Source organism: Artibeus jamaicensis, unplaced genomic scaffold (genome assembly GCF_021234435.1).
Source record: "Artibeus jamaicensis isolate MK-2021 breed Jamaican fruit bat unplaced genomic scaffold, CSHL_Jam_final contig_797, whole genome shotgun sequence".
In the NCBI taxonomy this organism is placed as follows: Eukaryota; Metazoa; Chordata; class Mammalia; order Chiroptera; family Phyllostomidae; genus Artibeus; species Artibeus jamaicensis.
Window position 1 is genome coordinate 2237221 of NW_026521977.1, and position 17993 is coordinate 2255213.

At 43.7% G+C, this 17993-nt stretch overlaps 1 protein-coding gene across 8 annotated transcripts in view; it reads right to left on the reverse strand.

Moving 5' to 3' along the window:
* Nucleotides 1–693: 693 nt before the first annotated feature.
* IRAG1 (inositol 1,4,5-triphosphate receptor associated 1) overlaps nucleotides 694–17993 on the reverse strand; it is a 116275-nt gene continuing 98975 nt past the window's right edge. For 7 of the 8 annotated variants that reach the window (XM_037133839.2, XM_037133841.2, XM_053672970.1 and 4 more), the window contains 3 exons: nucleotides 10829–10945; nucleotides 9385–9519; nucleotides 694–4078 (listed from right to left, as the gene is read on the reverse strand). In XM_037133839.2, the coding sequence (XP_036989734.1) occupies nucleotides 3835–4078; nucleotides 9385–9519; nucleotides 10829–10945 (496 nt within the window). In that variant the 3' untranslated portion in view covers nucleotides 694–3834. Of the gene's footprint in view, nucleotides 4079–9356; nucleotides 9520–10828; nucleotides 10946–17993 lie in introns of all 8 variants that reach the window. The other variant, XM_037133842.2, reaches the window with a different exon arrangement.

Sequence of the window (17993 nt, forward strand, 5' to 3'; positions counted from 1 at the left end):
ATTTGTTTATAAAGTACCCCATTTCTAATTTAAATGTAGTCAGGGTAAGCTAACTGCTATAACAGATATTTCTGAATTTCTGTGGCTGAATACACTAAAATTTTGTTTTTTTTATCACAGTTGAGTGCTGTGGGTGCCCACATCACAGTTGACTACTGTGGGTGCCCATGTCAGAGTTGGGCACTATGAGTGCCCATTCAAAGACACAGCTTCCACCTAGTGGTTCTGCCATCTTCACTGGCCTCAGGTCCTCAAACAAATCCTTTGAATTTGATAGAAAAAGAGGGGAATATAGAGGGTGTGTGAAGTATTGGGTAAAATGGTTTCTAGGAACCTAGATCTGGAGTTTACCTTCCCCTGCAGCTAGCTGCAAGAAAGACTGAAAAATGCCATCTGTCTATGGAAATTAAGTTGGTAAAAATTCAGCAGTCTCAATCACAGCAAAACGTATTCATTTTAAAAAAAGCCTTAGGCCAAGAAGGTACAGGAATGGGGGATCAGGAATGGGGAAAGAGAGAAGGAGAACTGACTCAGCCGCTGGGACTGGGGACTTCAGGTTTGCTTCTGGGAGACACTGATGGCCAATGGCATCTATTTAATTCAGGCCAAGCTCCACAAAATGAGGAGGCATTTAGCTGTTGCCGAAGGTTTGGAAATGTGCTTTTATTTTCAAACTCAGGCATGTGACATTCTATAGTTCAATGCTAGCACACCTGTGTGAGGCTTAACAACATTTGGAACTGACAGCCAGTGCTACATGGATCTGGCATCTTCCTCTTCATTTACTCCACCAGGCTGCACAGAGGGAATAATACGTATTGGCTTTGTAGTAGCTGGAAAATGAAGGTCCTTTTAGGAGGCAATATCAGCAATGGCACAAACAACACATCACTCAGCAACTGAAAATAGACACCCAGAGTCCCAGGGCTATGCAGAAATGTCAGACTTCAGAAGCATTTTGAGGGGAACTTTTATTTCAGATCAATATCACTGTTGGAAATACAGGACCCATTTCACTGCTGCTTTGGCAACAGTACCACCTGCTTCAGGTCAACCTTTGCTTTTCAGGAAAGAAATAGTGATGAGTACTTTTCCAGGAATACCCTTGGAAATGTGGTTACTCTTATATCCCTTCTTTTCCTCAACCTCACGTACTCTCAGAGTTTGGGTGAAGGCCTAGTCTGGGAGTACTCTTGCAAGCCTGTCTGTGTAGAAACTGGAAGTTCAGGACCTCATGGCACACCCTCTCCTGGCCTTTGTCTCAACTGGAAATAAAGGTGGGAACCCTGTGGTCAAGTGGACAAGAGTCCAGCTCAGCCTGGTCCTTCTTCAGGAGAGGCTGAGACTGGACATTGCCAACCTAAAGCCCTGTCCCACAACTACTCTCTCAAGGGCTCTATTTATATCCTGTCTTTGGTTCTGAGGGCCCAGAGCTCCTTCAGTGTGTCCAGCCTCCCTAAGAAGGGGCAGGATAAACCACCCATCCATGCCCTGAAAGTCTGTCTGCCTTGATCTGCACCTCTTCACCTTAATGGCACATCCTTGGTCACCCTGGCTTGGGCTTCTCTCACAGTGATTTTTTTTAAGCCTCTATAAAGGATGTCTGTCCCCCTTAAATCAACCTGCTGCTTTAACATGAGGACTAATCTAGGTGGGTCTTCTGAAAGGAGTGGTTGCATCAAGCCTCCTTCTTGAGCTTGGAAAAGATGTTGCTAGTTAGGCCTCATTTCTGTTCTCAGAGTAAACTGAAAAATATTAGAATAAGTTGAGGCTAAAAAAGACTTTCTTATTGTCGGTGGTGCTGGTATTGGGACGTATGCAGATATCACCTGTCCTCAGGCTGCTCTCCACCACTTTGAAGGCTCTTTTGTTCTTTTGACCAGCATTTAATGGCAATCTCCCAAGCACTGGCCACCATGCTAGGTCCTCACCCAGAGAATGGGTAAGACATGGTTCTTGTCTTTGAGGAAAAAATGCTAGGAGAGAGCCTAGCCAATGACACATAAATAAGTCATTGTTATACACTGCTGTAATGGTCAATGATGAAGATGTTTAAAGAGTGCCAGAGAGCACAGAGGATGGTGTATCCTATTGTGTGGGGAGTAGTGGGGAGTTGGGGGGAGATCATTAAAGCCCAAATAGAGGAGATGGTTTTGCTCTTGGTCCTGAAGAGTGACCAGAATAACAGAGAATGGCAGAAGAAAAACTACTGGGTGGAGGAACAGCTTTTCGAGCTGTGAGAGAAAACAGGCTAGTCTGGGAACCAGAAATGGTTTGGAGGTGCTCAAGGACCGCTCACAGTGTGGGACTGGAGTGCAGGGTGACCAGGTAGGAGGCCATGGGAGGAGATGATCTGGTGCAGCAGTTAAGAGCACATCCCCTGCCTGGGCCAACCTGCCTGGGGTTGAGTTCCAGCCCCGTGACTTGCTAACTTGGTGTCCTTGGAGAGTTTCTTGTGTTTTTTGTGCTTCAGTTTCCTTATCTGAAAATGAGAAGAGTAATATGCACTTCAAAGTTTTCTGGTTTTCTTGAGGAATAAATGAATTAATAATCTATATTAATACCTAGAACTGTGTTTGTTTTGTAGTAAGTTTTATATTCTGAATATTAGCAACAAAAACAACTTCAACAACAAAACAAAAACAAGAGCTAAACAACAACAATAAAACCCACACAGAAACCAATCTCCCCAAAACCAATGAGGGGTGAATGAAGGCTGTGAAGGTGGAGCGAGAAGTCAAGTTGAAGGTGGGACGTGCTCTGTCAGGGTTCTACTAAACAGCTGGGGATGCTCAAAAACAGATGTTTGGGTTGGAAATTCCATTCAAACCGAAGCACTAAGGTGCAACTGCACACTTGCACATGGGCCCACGGAAGCTGAAAGTGCACCGTGTCTCTCATTCATCAGAGAAGTGGGTTGACTGCTCCCAATGGGAAGAGAACAACCTAGGAATAGTCCATGCTGTACAGCAGCTTAGTATTAGTACTTGAAATGGAGACCAGCAAGTTCACCACTGAAGCCATGAGTTTTCTGTGTTTTTCAAACATCTTAAATCCACGTGGAGAGCTCATTAAGCAGGTGCCTGGCGACTGCCCCATGCTTAGTGAAAATCTGTGGGTTGGCTTTATCCAGAGCACTCAGAGCACAAGTTTGGATGGTTGCTGACTTCATGCATGTGTGTGCTATGTGTGTATTGTGTGTGTACAGATGCATATATATTAATTCACATCTTCCCATCGAAATTCAAGCACTGAGCTAAACTCAGCCTGAATATTTTTCTGAGAGACCTTTCCCACTTCTGTAAAGAGAAACTCTCATTCCAAAGTGGGAGAGAGAGAGAGAGAGAGGGAGAGAGAGAGGGAGAGAGAGAGTCAGGGAGAATGAGATGGGAAATGGGAGGATATTCATGTTGTGACTCCAAATTCTAGGCCTGATCCTTGGGATTGGAGTTAGGCTTTAGGCAAAATTCTTCCTGATTTCCTACTGCAAAGAGGAAAGGGGGATGAGTGAGTTTCTTACATCCCTTGCAGTGAAGGTGGTCTATTTCTTCTGGCCATCTGAGCTAAGTGATCTTCCCTTCCATTAGAGTTCTTCAGTGAAGGCGACTTCTTTATCTACTAGCTGCTTTCCCAGGGCAGTTCTGTTGGTCCCCCAAGAACATCAGGTACTCTGTATGAATAGCTCACACAGAGGAGCTGATTGCAAAGGGACCCCTGCTCATTCCCTGATGGGCAGTGGTAGCATGCTCACACCTGGGCCAACAGCACTACAACGTGGGGAAAGGATGATGAGCTTGTGTGCTGGAGCAGGGCACTGGCTGGATGTCAGGTTTCCTACTGCTCTGTAGGCTGCTCATGCTGGAGTCCTGAGTTCCACCAGGAGTCCCTCTGGGATGCCGAGCAGGTGGATCTTCCAAGGGGCCCATCAGCCTGCTCCACACAAGAGTTATAGGAGTTGTACAGCCCCAACACAACAGTCAAGACCAGCATCGCTGCAGCCATCATCCAGATGACTTGCCAGTGCTGACACAGTTTGGGATACATGACTTGTAAGAAATGAACCAACTCTTCAAGTTTGCTGTCAAATGAAAAAATAGTTGGACGATTTAGTACATATATGAGTACATATATGATTCCCAGACCCATACTTCTCTGTCTGGAATACATTCCATGCTCTCTAGAGTAGTGGTTCTTAAACCCAGCAGTATGTAGAGTCACTTGGCAGCACTTATTCAAAATACCCAGGCCTATTGAGTAAGAGTTTCCAAAGGTGTGCTCTAGGAACCCAGTTTAAAGTTTCCCCAGATGATTTTGATGCCACTAGTCCAGGGCCTCGATATTGGAAGCTACTGAGATACAACACTCTATTTACTTGTTTGATCAGTTACCTATTCACACATGCTCTCACCTGTTCATGAGATGGTCATAGACTTATGAACTCTTCCAAGCCCCAAGATACAAGGTTGGCTGACCCTCCCCTCCATGCATCCAGACAGGATCAGCATCTCTTCTGCACTTAGAGGTATTAGTGATCAGTTCCAAGTTCTAATCTTTATCTGCCTCCATGTTCAAATACATAGTTTGTTGTCCTCACTTCCACATTTGACTGTGTCCAGAGTGGAAGGATTATGCTAAACTCCTAAAAGACTCTTGATGTCAATGATAAATGACAAGGAACCAGATCAACTTCGAATTCAGTTCAAACCATCCCAGGGGCAACCAGAAGACTAGTAGCCTCCAGTAACCTCTGGGTGGCTTATTCAGGATGTATTCTCAACCCCATTAATTATCATTTCCTAATCCCCCCCTCCTCTTTATCTTCATTCTCTTTTCTCTCCTTTTTGCACTCTCTCTTTTCTCTCTTCCCTTTCATCTCTGTGCTCCTCCACTTTTTGCCTGCTTCACCCCTCTCTTCCCAATGGCCCTTCAACTTTTCCACTCTTTGTGGACTAGTGAGAAGACATTTTACCAGAAGGTCTACTTTGAAGGGTCTATTCTTAGAGCTCTCTGGAGAAGCTCTGGACACATTTATTAACCTAAAATTTCTTCCTGTTTCTAATCCCAAATCTATTTCAATATCTATCTATCTATCTATCTATCTATCTATCTATCTATCTATCCATCTAGATATAAATATTGGAAATAAGGCTATTGAGGGTCACCTAATAGAAGAGATGAGAAAAGTGATGGGGCCTCCTGAAGACCTCGAGGCTCACACAGACACCGAAATATGCTACTTGCTGAGAAGTAGAGAGCTCTACTAGAGTTAAGAGGAAAAAGATGCCATGACAATGGATGAAATGACTCAACAAATAACCTCTTTAGAAAGGGATCAGATATCCAAGAGTGCCTGCCACAGATGCTAAGCTAAGGCACTGGTTGGCTTCTTTTTCATGTGGTGATCATTTCCTCTGGTGATCATTTCAGGAACAATTAAGCAAAGCAAAACAGTGAGCACATTAGCTGAGGTGAAAGTCATCAGCTATTTTCACAACTACTGGGAAGGTAGAGCTAGAAAGGGAAGCATATTTTCTTTCAGCTTTATTTAGATTCCTTAGTTTTTACGTAGATATAATTGGATGTGAAAATGCAGTCTTTCTCTTGGGCTGCATTTTGTTGCTTGAAACAAACTGCTATACCGGTGAGAATGCCACTCTAGCCCCAACCTCATGTGGGACAGCAAAGGAGAAGGTCAAGATCTGTCTTTGTGACCCTTAGCTGGTCACCCACTTTCAGTCAAAAAAAAAAAAGGTTAGAAATAGAATTTGATTAAAAGTGAAATTCCTTGGGAAATCAATTTTTGGTTGTTCTGTGTTCAGCCCACTCCACCACGGGGAGGGGTGAAGTTGCTTCCTCCTCACCTGAGCCGAGGGAGAGGGGCTTCAGGGATGCTGCCTGGAGAGCTCGATATGTGGCAGTAGCGGGGAGACATTGGACTGTTGTGCATGACTTGCACCTGAGAAATCTAAAGAGCAAAGATCTCTTTGTAGCATCAGAAGAGGGGGCCACGATGGGGAAAACTATCCTCCCACCAATAGTGGGCCAAAGGTATATATTTCACCTCAACTGGATGTAGTCAGGTGAAGGAGAGCTGGCATGGGATGTCATGGGTCCTGTCTGGAAATGCTACGGAGAAGCTGAACAATGAAGGTATACCTCTAGACGCCCAAGGACCAAGAGACGGATTTTAAGCAGGCAGCTGGAAGAGATACATTTAACCTCATAAAGGGACCTGCCCCTGAGAGAGCCTGAGCAATGGTGTGAACATATGTGGTGCTGGGTGGGAGGAGTGGTTTTCTCCGAAGGTCTCATACAGTGCCATTCTGAACAAAGTCAGGAAGTCAGCCTGGAGCCCAGTCACAATAATACCAGTCAAGTAATGCTTTTCCTACCCCCAGCTAGATTCCCATTCTCAGTGTTAACCCCAGAGAGGTCAGGCGCTGTGCAGCTAAGCTGGCGTGGAGGGCAGGAGTGCAAGCAGGAGATGGAGAGAAGCCGTTCTCTCCATCCCCACAAGCACAGTTCCTTCCTGAAGTAGACCAGAGCTGGGGGAGGAACTGGCCATTTTAATTACTGAAATGAGGTTATTCCTGGGACTTAAAATTGACCAGAGGGCTTACGTTTTCTGAGTTATTGGAAAGTAAAGAAATGAGCCTATTATCATGTTAACTCCATAAAACAAGTTTGAACAGGCAGTGGGAAAAAAGGTAAAAGTTTTTGACACGAGACAGTTGCTGTGGGTGTCATCAAAGCAGTGGACAAGAAAGCAGCTGGAGCTGGCAAGGTCACTGAGTCTGCTCAGAAGGCTAAAAGAATGTTGTACCCGACACCTGCCACACTGGTGGAAGAACGGTCTCAGTACTCTTTGTCTCAATTAGCTGTCAAGTTTAATAGTAAAAGACTGGTTAATGATTACAAGGTATCATAAAACCCTCAGAAGGAAAGGAGAATGTTTTATGGACCATTTGTTTTGTGTGTGTGTGGCAGTTTTTTGAATTATTAGGTTTTAAAATCAGTACTTTTTAACGGAGACAACTTGACCAGAAATCTGTCAGAATTTTGAGACCCATTAAAAGAAAGCTTAATGAAAAAATACATAAAGTTTTCTGTTGCACCTTATGAGTCTTACTTGTTCCATGTATTACTTAAGTGTTAGAAGACTGTGTTCCCTGTTTTAACATGGTTAAGATATTAGATGGATTCACCAATGTTCATTTAAGCTGATTCTCCAAAAAGTAATATTTATAACAGATTACATTATTATATATTATTCAGCAGAGGAGATAGTCAGACAAAAAACTTCAGTGTTTGTTGTTTAATCTCTTAAATAAGGGGCCAACTGCCGGGGTTGCCTCAGTGTTTGGTTTGGTTTTGAAATTCACTAAGGAGGACATGGAACTTTTAATGACTTCAGACCTTGCTGGTTGATGAGATGACAAAATTTTGTGGGAAAATCATGACTGAATGCAGGTGGCTGCAGGCAACGGTGTGGGTAAAGGACTCAGACATTTTGAATGGATTTCTGGGCTCCAAGACAACAGCCCTCAGGGCTAATCTGGCTTGGGGCACAGTTAAGGGAGGGAGTCTTTAACTTTGAGTGGGCAGTTTATATGATAGCAGTGCCTGTCGTCATGGAAAAGATGATGCTGCACTGCTGAGCCCCCCAAAAGTGAAGTTATATGCGTGTGCTGAAGGACAAGGACCCTTCTGAAGGCTGTGCTGCTGGCCATGGTATCCATTCCCTGTGGTATAGACATGCAAATCTGAAAGGGAGCCAAGGTTGGAGAGAGAATAAGGCAGCTCAGGATCAGTGGGACAAGAGGACACTCTCAGACCACGGATGCAAAGGGCAGCCATTTTCTTATGCTGTTGACCAGGAGCTGAACAGAGAGGGGCCCTGGCATAGCCTTCCTTTCCCTGGGGTTTCGTGAAATGGGAGGGAGCCACCAATCGTCTGAGATCAAATTAGCTAGATAAGCACTCCAGCCCTGTGCTTTGTAAACCAGACTGTTTATATTCTATGTACTCTCTCTGTTTAGTTCCCTTTTGTTCTTTCTCGGTGTTTGGAAATGTGTTAGAAGATCCAGCCTGTGTTAGCTGTAGTGAAGGGAGCCGGAGAAGAGCTGTTGTCCCGGCCTAGGTCTGACTGCATTAAGGGGAGGAAGGCATTGTGGTAGTCTGCAAAATAAGAGCAGAGGACCCCAGGAGAGAAGACATAAGGAGAACAGAATCCAGCTGCTTATTAGGAGAGGTGGTGCATTGGGGCAAATGTTTGTTTTCAACAGTGAAGCATTTTCTCTGGCTCTCCTAGGTAGCTCTTCCCATGAACATTGGGGTCAACTCATGCAGGCTGAGACCTTTCACTGCAGTTGAGTTCCCACTAGCTGGGCTCTGTTGGTTGCTCCTATGTGCTTTGAAGCATATATATCTCACATCCAATATTGATTTTATTACTTTATTGGTGCATGCATGTGATTTCCACAGTCTGCCAGCAATGAGGCATAGACACACACCTTGTTCCAAGCTTAGCAACTAGTTAGATAATTAATCATTTTGGCTGGAGCCATTCTTGACCTCATCTTAGGCTGGGGGTCTAAAAGCAAAGATTTTGGTGAAGTGTTCCAAGTTTGCTGCAACCACATTTTTAAACATCGAAATTCAAGACTTCTTGTTTGAATGTACTAATAAAGACAACAGGGTAGAATATATGAAGTTGGAACTATCACTAAAATCCAGGTTGTAACTAGGTCAAGGTGCAGGATCTATACTATCTTTATCTACATGTTGTATCTTTATATATGTTTCCAGATTTAGAGAAAAATACTTGAAATTTAAAGTATATTTTTAAAAACCTCAAGTATTGCCAGTCCAAAGTGAAAACACTGTCCAAATGACCGAGTGTGTTTGAGTAGCATGGAGGAACCTGTTGGAGACTCACCTTTGCTGCCAAGCTGAGTTTATCCCTTATATCCGTCTGTTCTCTCTGCCTCTGTTCTTATATATGTTTTTAAAAACCCTGTAGGGCTTCAGACCAGCTCCCTTGAGCTTGGATCTTTCATGGAGTTGGCTGGAAAAGGAGCTCATTGTGGGTGGGCCAGGAGGGACTCCAGTCAGGGTCCCTAGCAGTTAGTTTCTTGGCTCCTGACTATAGCCCCACCCCACGCCCCACCACCTCTGCCCTCTCAGCTCTTGCAAACATCCCCTGATTAACTCTTTTGGCTCTTTGGGATTTCCTCTGCCTCCTCCCCCAGCACGAGTGTCCTCCTGGTTTCTGTAGGTTGCTTATTTGGGCCCTAGACCCACTGAGGCCCTGGACTGATGCCTGCAGAGATGTTGTGTGGTTAATGAACTGTGACCTGTTTCAGCAACGGCAAGGGCTCCAACCTGCTTCTCTGGTCCTTTCCCTTGTCCTCAATGTCTTCGGCCTCTTCAGTTTCCTCAGGACTCTCGCTCTTCCGTTCTTCCTCCTCCTCCTTTAGTTCTTGAAGCTCTTTGGTCTTCTTTAGACCTTCCTGGTATCTGGAAGGCAAAAAGGAAGAATCGAATCTGGAAAGGCCGGGCAGAGCGTCCTTTCCTGAGGGGACTTGAGCACCTCCAATAATTACGCACTTCCTGTGGTTCCACACAACAGGAAAAGGCTGGGAAGCTCCAGTGAATCCCGTGGCCCGTGTCAGTACAATTTCCCCTCACTCTTCAGTCATCCTTCCTGTTTATGAAAGTGTGACAATACTGACAGGGAAAAATGTGACTGGGTTCTTGTCCTACAAAGAATTCAGTGGGGCTTAGATTGATTAGTTTTCTATATAACCTTGGAGCTTCAGCTCCTCACCTGTAAAATGGAGGGCGTCCTTCATCTCACAGGGTGCTGGAGTGTTTTTGAAGAAGTGTCAGGCATATGGCTTGATCTAGGGAGGGTGATACCTGTCACACAAGCTTCTTGGGAAATTTTACTGAAATGACAGGCATACAGCTTGACATAGACTCGGACTCAGTAAATGTTTCCAGAGCCAATGGAGGCATTTACCTTCACCCATTCTGAGTATAGAGGAGAACTGTGGATTCAAAGACAGGCTTTCAAAGAGAAACCCTCTTGATTTCCTTCTTCCAGGATCAATATTACACCAAATATACACTTTCAGCTTATCCTCCAGCTGACTGTTTAAGGCTGGCTCAGCTTGGCCGGGGCAACCCCAGGGTGGTGTATGAGGCTGCCATACAGAAGTCCTCAGGTTTCACACCAGTGGGAGGCTGTGTCTCCCTAGGAGCCACAGGGAAAGCAGCTCAGGATGCAACACCTGGTCAGAGGTAATTCTCTACCTGGGCTTGGCCTCTGATCAGTACTCTGACAAGCCAGAGTTACTGTTGAAACTCAATTAAGAAGAGGACGGTTGGAAGTTGGGGGGACTCCAATTCACAGGAAGAAGAAAGGCCGAGGCTGTCGCAGAAGGCAGCATTGCAGCTAGCTGCTCCTGGGCCTTTTTGGCAGCGACATGACTTGTCTGGGTGCTCAGGAAGCCTCAGGCACCACCAAGAGGAACCCACCCAGAGCCCTTGATTTTCAGATCAGTCTTGGCAGTAATGTTCTGGTGGCTTTTTGCCTAAAAAAGACAGCAGTCTTGTTATTGTCTGACCACACCCTCTCGCCCTGCTTCCTCCAGTTCTTCCTGTGGAACAGTACTGCTCTTTCCTATGTAGTTCCTTACTGAGGCAAGGAGGTCCTGGGGCCACTGGTTGCTTCCCTAAATCCTCTAAGAGACAGGAAAGGCCCGTGGGAAGGTATCTTCTGAGACCTGCCAGGTGACCTCAGAGCAACAGAAGTCTGACTCACCTCTTGTTGAATGCTTCTTCCATCCCGGCCTTGGTCTCCTGGCTAATCTCCTGCAGGCAGCTCGGAGTTGGCATGGGAACCGGGGCTTCACAATCTGGGTCCCCATTTGTTTTTCCACTAGTGAGAAGAGGGAAGTACAAGGTGTCCTTTCAGGGACAGATTGGGCATCTGAAAACCAAACCATGTCTTTGGCCTGATTTCTGATCAGAAGTGAGGAAATTCAGTGGATTGAGTTCATTTCAATCCTTTTACTTTGACAAGATTTATAAAAGCCCTAGTCCATGAATCCTCCCTAGACCCCGAGCATCAAGCACTGCATCAATTCTCCCTTTTCCTCATGCTCCCAAGTCTACTTTATTCTTATTTCAGGAGATGCTGTGGGTGGACAGACAGCTATTGGGAGCTTGACAGCACCAAGATGAGGAAGGTGGAGGCAGACCAAATGGTCAGTGTCATTCCATTCTTGTGTCCATCTTTGCTTCATTCATGTAAATACCTACCCAATACTGACTGAATCACAAGCATCTTGTAATGTGCTAGGGATACATACACAGAGCTTAGAAGAGAAGAAGTCCAACAAAGGGGGCGGGAACATCTAATTCATTACAAGTTGTGATAACTCTGTACAGCATCAGAAAACAATGAGAGAATCTGCTTCAACTGAGTGGTCATAAAAGGCCTGTGTTGGCGTAATTGAAGCACAGGCTTAAAAGATGAGAAGTCACTTATATCTATGACAGAAGGAAGATCAGTCTAGGCAATGGGTGCAGGATGTATGAAGACCCTGAGACACAAAAGATGCAGAGATGCTTCAGGACCTGAAAGAAGGGCAGTGAGGCAGGAGTTAACTTTGGGACAAGAGGCATCTAAGTGGAGATATGAGGTAGGTAGCTGGATATACCAAAGTGAGTTAGAGAAGAGCTCTAGGCTGAAGAAATTCATTTGGCATCATCATATAATCTAGATGATATTTAAAGCAAGTCAGGTGAGTACAAAGTGACTCTTGGATTTGATAATATGAAGGTGAAGAGGCATGACCTTTGGTGAAATGGTGGAAGCCAAAACCAGACTGGAATGGGCTTAGTAATACTAGAATGGGATGTGAGAAAGAGGGAGACATAGACAGAAGCATTTGACTAGGAAGGAGAGTAGGAGAGTGTGTTGGGGGATTGCATAGCTAAAGAAGTGGGTTAAGAGATGAAAGCACATTTGCATGTGAGTAGAAAGAGGATAACCAAAGAAACAAATTGTTTGAAAAGGGAAGCAGAGATGAACCAAAGAAAGATTGAGAAACCACCTTGGTTAAAACAAAGAGAGGACTGTAGGTTGTAGGTTGTAAGATGGCTGGGCAGTGCTAGGAGCCCATCGAAGTAAGGGATCACATGTTTAAAGAAAGTATCCTGATGGCGATAACTTCCCTATAGATCAGGAGTATCAAACTCATTTTCACTAGGGGCCACATCAGCCTTGAGGTTGCCTTCAAAGGGCCGAATGTAATTTTAGGATTGTATAAATGTAACTGCTCCTTGACTAGGGGCAAGGAGCTCAGCGCTGCCTCCAGGTAGAAAGAAGATGCTGGGCCAGATAAACCAAGGTGGAGCTCGGGCCTTTGGTTTTCCACATGTGTTATATATCCCTATAGCCCTGTGGCCCTCCTCGGTAACCAAAATCCCAATGGGAGTCGTGTCAAGGAGGAACCAGCGAACAGGGCAGAGGAGCAAGCAGAGCTTTTCAGCCAGGACTCTGAAAGATCACAGCTGCCACTCGGTCCAACCCCTCAGACAGGCTCTGTGAGTGAGGCTTACATTTTCTCCTCATTCTTGGCACCGGTCTCTCCTCTCTTAGTTTTCCTCAGACCTTGTAAAATTTACATTTCATCAGGCTGGAAACCAAAACCCATTGTGAACAAGAAAAATAACACTCCAAAAATATCAGCTATTCATAACATTTCTCCTTTTGCAAATTACATTATCCACCCCCTTCCATGTGACCTTTGCCTAATGTGCAATTTCCTATTCATCCAAACAACTGCAGCAAGAGCAGAAAAACAGGTACAGCCAAGGGCAGGGAAAGTAATTTTTTTATCATGTATATATTAGAAATAGAATATTGGTGTCGGACTTTTAACTTCCCTAATCAACAGCTGTCAGCCTTAGAGGTTAATGATAGACGTGTCCGAAGGAGGACAGTGTAATGTAGAAGAAAGGCACCTGCCTCAAGCAAACAAGTTCAAACCCCAGCTCCACCCCTTGCAAATTACTTGAGTATGCTGACCTGCAGATTCCTCAACTGTTGACTGAGGATAATAATACATACCTGAATGTAGTAGTGTAGGAATTAATGAAGAAATGTAAGTAAACTTTCTGCAGTGTGGTACTCAACAAATGGTATTATTTATTATTAGTTATGCAGGAAATGTATTGGTAAATTTGGGGAGCAATTTGAAGTTCTTCCAAACCTGATCCATAAAAATAATCCAAGCTGATAAATTACCAGGTGATATTTTTTATATCTTCAGGGGAGAGCTTGGTATAGATTACTGACACTTCAGGATCTGAGGAACCCTAAATGTGACTTTAAAGTATGGCAAAATTGATGTAAGATTGCTTTAATAAATTTCTCAAATGTGTGTATATTGTGTGCTAAAACACACTCATACACCTTCAAGTTCTGCTGACCAAGTGATGATAAACAAAATTTCACTGTCCTCAGGTTAATGGTCGGTAGAGACAAAAACTTCCCTTAGTAGAGCCAGGAAGCCCATTTCAACCACTTTTTAACATGTGGATCTTTTCTCCAGGGTGCAGATGTCCCAGGTTGACTTAATTGCCCTCTTTAATTCAACTCACCTGTGGGGCTTTAGTTCTTAACATACTTTCAAAAACATTCTTTCTCTTGACCCTCCCAATGATAAGTAGAGCTATTTATCCTATATATCAGGCTCTGTGCTACTTAAGACCCGCTTAAGACTCATGAATGACCCAATAAAATCAGCAATACTATTGTTCTCAGTTGGACAGGAAAGAAAACGAAGACTCAGTGAGAGTAAATAGCCAGCCAAAGATCACACAATCAGTGTTTAGTAGAGCTCAGATTTGATCCTGTGTGGTCTGACATTTGCCCATTTTCTTAACTGCACTACCTGCAACCTGTGTGAGGGATTATCCCATTTAAAAGAGGAGAAACCTGCAATTTAGCTCAGGTTGAATAAGTGATTTGTCTAAATTCACATTATTGGTGGTTGGTGCACTGGCTGGGACTCTCTCCTTGGCCTTTTAACTTCATGTCAAAGTACACTCTCCACACATCCTTGAGCCCTCTGTTTCAACAGAGGGGCTCTGAGCAGTGTGAGGGGGGTCCAGTGTACCTGCTGAGTGAAGCCAGGGCTGATCTTATGCTGGGCCATGGCTTGTGATGTGACCCCTCTTTTAAAGGTTGCTTGTTTAGAATGAGAGATGGGTTAAAAGAACCTCTGGTTTAATAGTGGGGGTATGATTGGAAGTGGGAGAAACATACCACATCTAAAATGTTTGCTGTTATATTCTGACCTCTAGACTGAATGTACAGTTGCTGAAATATCTTCTCCAACCACCTGAAAATTTTTTCTTGTGTGTCTTTAAGGCTCAGCTCAAATACCTTCTCTTCTGTGGAATCTTTGCCAATATTTCACCCTCTCCCACAGTGTGATTAAAGTTGATCTCTCCTTTTCTGTGTGCCCTTTATTACACCTCTGTTACAGCATAACTTGGAGATAGGGTATTATATATATATGCATATGTATGTATATATGTGCCCATCTCTCAATGTGTCTATGATCACAAGGAGAGGGGCTGTGTTTGAGTTAAAATAGTGCTTGGCCCAGCAAGTACCTTTAAGTGTTTGCTGAGTTACATTGACTTTACTATGGTCTATTAATCCTGTAAAATGGGCAGGTCCTCTCTGTAAGTGGTTATTTCCTGAGAACCTAGGGTTTCAGTTGAGCTGAAGGAATTCAGGGCTGTAAACTTGGAGCTGAGAATAGCCTGTGCCTACCCTGGGGATTTTGGGGCCAAACGCTCATGGATCTTGGCATCTATTCCCAGCCTGAAAGTTTGAATGCTTTTTTTCTGGGACGATTTATGAAAATGAAACTCATTGTTCTCCTATGTCCACCAGGTCAACAATGTTTGTCATTATGCTCACTCTTGGTGGCATGAAGGCTACATAGTCAAAATGTGCTGTTTGACTGGCAGGTATATTGGAGTCTATTTTTTCCAGGTGGTAAATAGTAGTTAAAAGTGACAGGTATACTTACCAATGTACAGACAGATCTTATCTTCTTGGGCTGAGCAATGTCTCTAAGCCACTCCTACTGCCACGGCTCCCTCAGACAAGACCAGCCCAGGGGACGGACCTGTGCTAGAAAAGCTTCCTTACTCACTATCACTTAGTTTCAGGTTCCTGTGGTTTTCTACTAGTTGACTGAGGGCTAATTCATTCCAGAACACTATCAGCACAGGGGAGTTGCTCACTGTACGTATGTGATGTCATATGAAGCCTTTAAGCAATTTACTCTGGCTACTTCAAAAAAAGTAGAAAAAAATAGTTATTTTAGAGATTATGGTTAAAATTGCTCTGTGATTGATCAGTGTAATGGACCCTTTTATTAAACTAGTCCTGTATGTCATCTATCTCCATGGCTCTGCTGACCCCCCAGTGAACGGCTGCACACACACCCTCACTCCCACCCCACTCTGCCTTCCACTCAATACCCAGACAGCCAGTGACCAGGTCCTTTCACAAGAGTCTTTCAAAAATAGCTTTTAAATCTATCCTCTTCTCTCCAGACATACTCGGCATCTTTCTGTTCTTCTGGCTGGAGAACCCGTTAAGAGGTTAAAAGCATGATTTCTGCTGTTAGCTGTGTAAACTCAGCCAAGTGATGACTTCTGTGGGTTTCAGTTTCTTCATCTATAAAAGGGATATTAATACCATATCTGTCTCATGTGATTCTTGTAGGATTAAATGAGATCATCAATGTAAAGCAATTAGAACAGCACTTGGCATAAATTAAGCATGTAGCAAATCATACCAGTAATTACCATTATCATCATCATTATTATTCTTTGACTCCATATTTACTCACCTTAGATAGAGCCTGGAATGTTCTTAACCTCTAGTTCACCAAGTTAATATAATTTTCAGGTTTCACTTTAAAAGTAAATTCCTACAGAAAACATTTTCTGAGGCCCTCCCTCCCCCAATGATACAAAATCTGGGCTAAGGCGCTCATTTTTGTGTGTATTGTTTCCTTAGCCACCTGTACTTCCTCGAGCTATCACCCATCACATTGCATTGTAATGGTCACCTGTCTTTCCCATTAGAATGTGAGTACATTCTGGGTGCCTGGCCCTTGGTCATTAATTGTCAAAGAAATGAAGGAAACAAAAACAATGAGCAAACAGCTTTCTACTTGTGAGACTGCTCTTGAGCTTTGTTCTGTTTTAATCTTTATGACACTTTAAATATAGTGGTCATCCTCTATGCTCTACACTTGAAACTAACACAAAATGATATTGAGTGTAAACTGATTTAAAAAATTTTTAGGGAAAAACATTTTGTATATATATAAATCCCTTCTTATTAGTAGTTTCACTTTGTGTGGTTTTAGTTACCCATAGTGTACCACAATCTGAAAACATTACGTGGAAACTTCTAGAAATAAACAATTTATCAGTTTTAAATTGCACACTGTTCAGAGTAGAATGTTGAAATCTCAGGTTGTCCTGTTCCACTTGTCCTGGAATTGAACCACCCCTTTGTCCAGCATATCCGCAATGTATATGCTGCCAGCCTGTTACTCACTTAGCAGATCAATGGTCATGTGTTAAAGGGACTATTTAACAATGGCCCTAAACTGCAAGAATAGTGATGCTGGCAATTCTGATATGTCAAGAAAAGCCTTAAAGTGATCCCTTCAAGTGGAAAGGTGAGTACAGTACAATAAGGCATGAGACCACATGAACATAACTTTTATTATAGCATGTATTTATAATTAGTCTATGTTTAGTTTTTAATCTCTTACAGTGGCTAATCTATAAATCGAAGTTTATCATCTATATGTATGTGTATGTGTGTGTGAAGAAACAGTATACATAGGATTTGATGCTATCCGCAGTTTCAGGCATCCACTGGGGGTCTTGGCATGTATTCTATGTGGGTAAGGGGGGGCTACTGTATCACTTTTTATGTTTTTCTCTAAGTCTACATGCTCTTAGTCCCTTGTTGAGTGAAGGGCAGTTTGAAGTGACCTGCAAAAACAAGACTCAGAATTCTCTCAAATCACAATGGGTAGGACAGTCAGCTCAGGCATTTGCTTGAGAACTAACCGCAGGCAATTTGATCTTCTCATCTTCTACCTTCCTAGGTATTTCCCTTCCTGCTGAGTCACTGTATGTTTAGAGAAATGTGACATCTTTTTAACATCAAGCTGAATATAAAAATCTAGAAAGTAGTGTATAGTAACTTATAATGCATTGTTTCACTTTAACAATATGGAAAAGGCAGCCAGAATTACTGCATTTGTGTTAGAAGATATAAATTCATTTTCACTCACAGATTGTCTCATTGTCAAATCTCTTAGCACCATGTTAAATGTTTCTAGTTTCATGAATTCAGATAGGAATCACTTAGCACCCATTAGAAAGCCACAGGGGGAAGCTGCTGTTAGTCGTGAGTCCCTCCTCCTCTGAATATTCTCTCCCCTTTTTGCAGGCATCTGTATAGGCTGGGCGTATTCCCCACAGGTGAGTCAGCCACAGCAAGGGCAATGTGCCAGGGCGCTCTCTCTGGGTAGCCCGTAGGAGTGAGCTACAGACATCTTTGTCACCACTGACATTCATTGCCACTTCTGATTTGGGGCTGCTGCCTGTTGTCCCCAATTTCACACCTCACTTTTTCCTACCAACTTTAGTTCAGGTTCTTGATGATCCCCACTGTCTCATATACAAGTTCTCAGTTGGCTTGAACATTAGTTCCACAGGGTCCGAGCCCTGCCCCATCATGATTAGTCTCTTGAGGAGAGTGGGGACATAGATCTTCTTTTCTTATGAGCTCTGCAGGCCAAGAGCTGGAAGCAGAGCCATACTGGGGGCCTCCCTGGAGAAGGGGGTGGTGCATCCAAATG